Genomic DNA, 5,899 nt, shown 5'->3' with positions numbered 1-5,899 from the left:
AATCACAGCATCACAAGCTAAATTCCTGTGTTTGATTCACTGTATTAGATGGAAGAATAAAACTATGGGCATGCTTAAATAAATGAATGAGGTCATGATTTACTGCAGGATGGACTCAGACTCAGCAGATGACCACGTGTTCAGTCGTGCAGAACGTGACTGGCTTCTTACAGACTCTGGGAATTGACAAAATAGTTGTTGTTTTTTTGTTGTTGTTAATTTAGAGTGATCGAATTCTTTAACACTTTCTGTGGTGAAGGAATGAGCAGATTATATGACTGAACGGACCGAGTCCTGGTCGTGTGTTAATGACATCAGCTGCCCCCACACAGACGCTTCGCCTCTGCGTGGACGTTGCGGCCACATGTGGAGAGTTTATGACTGTTTGTGGAGCTTGTTTAATCATCCAATCATCACATTTACAGCAGACATGTAAATTTCAGATTTACAGCAGAGAGCAGTTTTACGAGGCTTGTCCTGAAGCTACAGAAATAAACTGGAACAAACAATAAATCACTTCGTCTTGCTCTGGAAACACAAACACTTAGCAGTCCGATGTAAAAAAAAAAAAGAAAGAAGATTGTAGCAGGGATGTTTTCAGAACCATATGACTGATAGTCGGGTCAGCGCTTTTAATCAGCAGCTAACACAAGAGCACAGACAGAGGGACCTACTTTGTCTCAGCAGCGTCTTCCTCCACCGTGTCCCCTGCCTCGTTACTGGTGGAGGTCTTCCCTGATGATTTGTTGAGGCCGTCCATCCAATCAGAGACCTTCTTGAGGGCTCCCTCCACGGTGGACACCAGCGACTGCACGGCCTCCAGCTCCTCTGGGGCCGGATAGACGCCGGCATGCTTGGCCATGACATGGCGGTCGTCATTTGCAAACGATCGGAACGACCTCTGGGTTCAGATTGGAGGGGGGGAGAGGAGACATTATCATTTTGTTTTAGGCACATTTGATGCTGATGCCCAGTATGAATCACAGGTTCAGAGAGGAAACATGTCCGCTGACGGACTTCAACGGGCTTCTGCAGAAATCAAACCTGTGGCCTTTACAACTTGTGACCTTTGAGATGATGCGTCTGCCTCTGCCTTACCACTAATCAGCATAAATGTCATCAGTGGGAGTGCTGATGATTGGCAGTCAGTCAGTGAGCAGGTACTGACCTAATGAGTGAACAGAGCCGCACGTTTCTTACTTTCAAGTGTCTGAAAAGATTCTTTGGATCAAGTTTTTCTCTTCCTCTCTTTTCTAATCAAAGTTACAAATACAGTCATAAATAAATGAGTGTTCATAGCTTCAGCCATTAACCTGCTTTACCTGGACTGTGTGAGTGTGGTTTGATCATATTTGATTGACAGTGGTAATGGCAGTGACATTTCTATGAGCAGATCTCTGGTCAGAAAACATCTAAAAGCTGAAAGAAGCTTCTAACAAAGACGTGGTCTGTGGTGTCGGTCCAGTCTTCACTCTGCTCATAGATCAGTCTGATGCAAGTCGAACTGCTTCACAAAAATAAACTCTCACTCATTTTAAGACAAAGTAACTAGACACTTCACCCCCAGACTAACTTACGCCTAAGACCAACGTTACCATGGTAACAATCAATGACACCTGCGCTGACCAGTAACCCCTGACAACAAAAAACAGGAAAACACGGCTCATAATTTGTGGTTCGCTGACATTGTTACGGCGAGAGAAAACAAGAAGGGCCTGACTCTGGCCCATAAACAGCAGGAGTGTCAGATGCTGCTCCCACATCTGGACCAACTCCGGCACACGCACAGAAAATTTTGTGGCTGTCAGACAATACAGCAGGATAACAGCTGCAATCTGCCCAGATGTGGAAGTATATGGGCCAGACTCGGGCCGAGGTCCCAGACATATGTTGGGCCAGAGTATAATAATCATGATTAACATGACGAGGCAGACTCACAGTGGATTAATGCCTGTTTTAGAAAGAGCTTTACCAAATGTGTGCGATGTTGGGGTGTCCGTATACTTTTGGCCATAAACTGTAAATGCCAATTTTCTCCAGGTGCTTGATAAAGACATTTCACACATAATCAGCTGCTTTTTTAAGGCAGAGAACCAGTTCAGCCGGGTGCCATGTTTTAAAGGTCATCAGTCCTGATTGATCAGATCTCATGATTTTATGTGTAAAGAAGGATTATCACTGCTGTCGTCCATCATCAAACGCACATCATCAAAGCTGCTCTCGTTCTGGATAATTACACAGAAACTTCTTTGAACTTGAACGCTGCTCTTTCAAATTCGACGCCTCGTGTTGTTTTTCCTCGACTTCCTCCTGAGAGGAGCCGCTGAGAGCGCAGGAGCTTGTTTTCGGAGTCAGAGACTCTCGTCGCCGTCGGCCCGGCGACGGCGACACCTGAAGCGACCTGCGCTGCTGCGAGTCTGCGTGCGGCCTAGATACAGGCGGCGTTAATTAACATTAACATTTATGACATGGACTCAGGGATAGAGCCCATCTCTCTGAGGGGAGAAGAGGAAGAAATGGCCGAGGTGCAGAACCAGCTCAGTGCTGTGTTTTACAAGCCTGAGTGCATTGGTCCTCCGGCCGAGCGTCACGCCAGTCTTTCAGTCCAAGGTCAAACTGCCATCCCTCTCAATCATCGCTTCCTCTTCAGCTCCGATCCTCTCTTCTCCCAGCCGCCCTCTCTCCCCGCCTGCAGCGAGTAAAAGCGCCCCTCATTACGGTGAGTTATTTATGATGCTGCTTTAATAATTCATGGCCACGAGTCTTGGGGGCTTGTGCTGGAGTTGCGAGGGTCATTCATCACGACCTAGCTAATCTCTCGCTGAACTGCCGGGGGCATTCGAGGCTGTGTAGCGAGCAAGTGTGGGCAGCGTCAACAACCACGGCACACAGACGTCCACACAAACATTAACAAGATCTAAATGAAAGATTAAGACTTTCACGGCTGATTCTGGGATCCCGGCCCGGCTCCGCATCCGGCTGCTGCCTTTTATTTGTTACCTACAAGACAGCTGGGAGTTCAAGCTCGCGCCGCAATTACAGGATAATGACATTCACTGACTTAATTAATTGCATTGCAGGGTTTTGTCGTTGGGTGCAATTTACTTAAATCTGACACGCACATCAGAAATGATTCCTTTAACATTTTCTTTTCTCTCTAACGTCGCTCGGGAGGATGAGACCCGACACATCCAGGTTCTTGTGATGTGGAACCAGCCTGGTTTACTGTGTATGAGGGGAGCCGAGCATCTGCGAAGGCGGCAGAGAACCGGCACAGGAAGAAGACTTCAGAATATTTATAACCATCATGAACACCTGAGAAAGGAAGTCATGTGATCACGTTCCCAAATCTTCACTTAGTAGTTTAGATGAAGGTAAACCAACTGCTCCAAACGGAGGTAAGTGATGACTGGTGTTGTTATGAGTGCTGTGTCTTCATCACCTTCTCTACTCACACAGGATTCATCTAATTAAAATCAAGCTTTAGATTAAACGATGTAGAGGATGTTGCTGTGGGTCTCGCTGCGCTGGTTTTGTCCCCGTCTCCTGATGGACTGACAGAAGCTCTGCTAATATATCTTTTATATTTTTTCTTTTCTTTTATAAATCAGACTGGTTTGCAAACAGACAAAACGCCAAACAAATTCAGAAAACATCTTCATCAGTTTGACGACAACGCACGAGCTGCAAATAACTCACAGCAGAACCAAATACAGGAACGCGCTGCAAGTAGCACAGACGACATCGGACGCGTTTCCAGGGGACACAAAACGCCGATGAACCGACTGATTTCCAGTCGGACCCCGAGGTTCAGGAATGATCCGCCCGAAGTCTGAGACTGAAACCTCCTTCAAGACTCTTCTAAAAACACACTTTTATTAGAGAGTTTTCCCTGGTTTTATTTCTCTTAAAATTACTTTTAATTGTTTTAATGTTTCTTCTTTTTGAAATATATTGACTATTGATTATTATTATTACAATTATTTACTTCTTTTTTTTGCTGTCTTTGTAACATAGTTTTTGAAAAGTGCTCTTTAAATAAAGATTATTATTAATATTACTGGTTGTTCAATGTTTTTAACTTTAAAAGTCACAAAGCTTTGAACAACAGCTGTGTCCCAGCTGGGTTCATCACTGATTTGTGTCCCCTGGAAACACTCTCCAGATTCAACCAGTTCAGGTCAGGATGCAAAACAAAAATGGAGGTTTTGGGACGAAATAGAAAGACGAAAAACTCTCTAGATTGTGTCGCCTGATCGGCCACCACATAAGACTCAGTGTGGAGTCTGTTGGAGGCTAAAACACACACAGCAGACGTGTACAGGAGGCTCACCATGTCCGGGCAGTGGGGGGGTTGTGGGAGAGGTCTAGGTGAGGACCAGGGTCCCGTCACTCGGCCTCTTCATGCAGTCAGATGTCTCTCGGCGGTCGGCCTCTCGGTCACACTCTCGCTGTAGGAAGAAAATCAAACAAACAGATGAACTCCCACCTTCAGCTTATTCTACATATATCTATAATATGACATCACCAATACGGCTTCAACCTTTGTATTTGTGCTATTTGTTACTTATAATGCGAGTGATCCAGGATTTAAAGCTTACTCTAAGCTGCTCTGTTTGAGCATCAGCTAAATGCTTCAAATGTGGGGCTAAAATAATAATCCCAAACGTCAGATTTCCACTCTGCTTCATATTTCACAACAATTAACCACAAACGTTCCTGACGTCTTCGCTCAACATCTGCTGAACGGCGCTCGATGGTAAAGACGAGGAATAAAAACCGTCAAAGCTTCAGGAACATCAGACTTTCTGTATTTCAGCTTCGCTGAAGAATTTCTTCCTTTAAATTCTGTTGAAACTTTCCCGCCACAGAAGAACTGCTCCGAAGCTCATTTCCCCAGAAACACTATGGCCAAAAGTATGTGGACAGCTGAGCGTTGACCAGGGGATTGTGACATCATGTACATTAATGTGCTGATCTAACTGCCTCCTCTCCTCTGGTTCCAGATGTTGAAGCTGCTGCAGAGATTTGATCCCACTCAGCTGGCTGCTCAGGTCTCACTCACAGGCTGCACACCAGTAAAAACTCCTCCACACCAAACTGGGAGAAGCCTTTCTTTATGCAGCTGCTTTGTGCACAGGGACACAGGAAAGAGTCAAACACAAACTCCGACTCAAAGCTGGAAGAAAACTGTTGTCTGACATATAATTGTATTCTTCACTGGAACTGGAGCCTCCAGTACGTGGACAGATGTGTCCACTACAGGACACCGTGAGCAGCTGTGTCACGGATGAATTAGTAAAGATATGAAGAGTAAATATCAGACTGGATTAAATCTGAATATATACAGTATATCTGCTGAGGCTGGTACAATGGTGAGAACAACATTATGTGAGGCCCTATAGACGTGAGTCAGTAATAATGATCCCTCCCTTCCTGCTCACGGCTGTTTTTCATTGTCTGTTTATGTGTGTGTATAGTGTTAAGAAGAACTGTGAGATTCAAACATGAATACATGCCGGATGCATCCAGTTTGAAATCTGATATCTATTTTGTGTGGAAATGTCTGATTGATGCTGGATGTCAATAAAATAAAAATGAAGAAAATTTATATCAAGTCAAATATGAAAAAATTTTTTAGTTCCATTTTCTAAAAAATAAAAGTTTTATTCGTTTTATTTAATTTTTTATGGAATATATTGGACTTTTGAGCTGAGAAAGAATGAATCAATAAAAATGATTGTTAAATGAATAAATAACAGAAAATGAATCATGTATGAATTTATGTTCTAAATAAACAAACACTGTATTAGACTTTGTATCGTGTGGTGGACGGTTTCTAACACGAACTCGGTCTATTGACTGTTTGATATGTGAAGAGAGTCAAACTGGTTTCTTT

The 5,899-nt window shown here is 43.9% G+C and overlaps 1 protein-coding gene across 2 annotated transcripts in view; it reads right to left on the bottom strand.

The window, feature by feature from the left end:
- The window catches only part of LOC111645696 (spermatid perinuclear RNA-binding protein-like), an 84,262-nt gene that overhangs the window by 42,748 nt on the left and 35,615 nt on the right, over window positions 1-5,899 (bottom strand). For both annotated transcript variants that reach the window (XM_023394995.2, XM_023394996.2), the window contains exons 2-3: window positions 4,334-4,451; window positions 675-901 (exon numbers count right to left, since the gene is read on the bottom strand). In XM_023394995.2, the coding sequence (XP_023250763.1) occupies window positions 675-901; window positions 4,334-4,336 (230 nt within the window). In that variant the 5' untranslated portion in view covers window positions 4,337-4,451. The remainder of the gene's footprint in view (window positions 1-674; window positions 902-4,333; window positions 4,452-5,899) is intronic.

Source organism: Seriola lalandi, unplaced genomic scaffold, assembly GCF_002814215.2.
Source record: "Seriola lalandi dorsalis isolate HSWRI2012SDOR001 ecotype SW California unplaced genomic scaffold, Sedor1 jcf7180002054955, whole genome shotgun sequence".
In the NCBI taxonomy this organism is placed as follows: Eukaryota; Metazoa; Chordata; class Actinopteri; order Carangiformes; family Carangidae; genus Seriola; species Seriola lalandi.
This window is presented reverse-complemented; position numbering and strand designations above follow the sequence as displayed.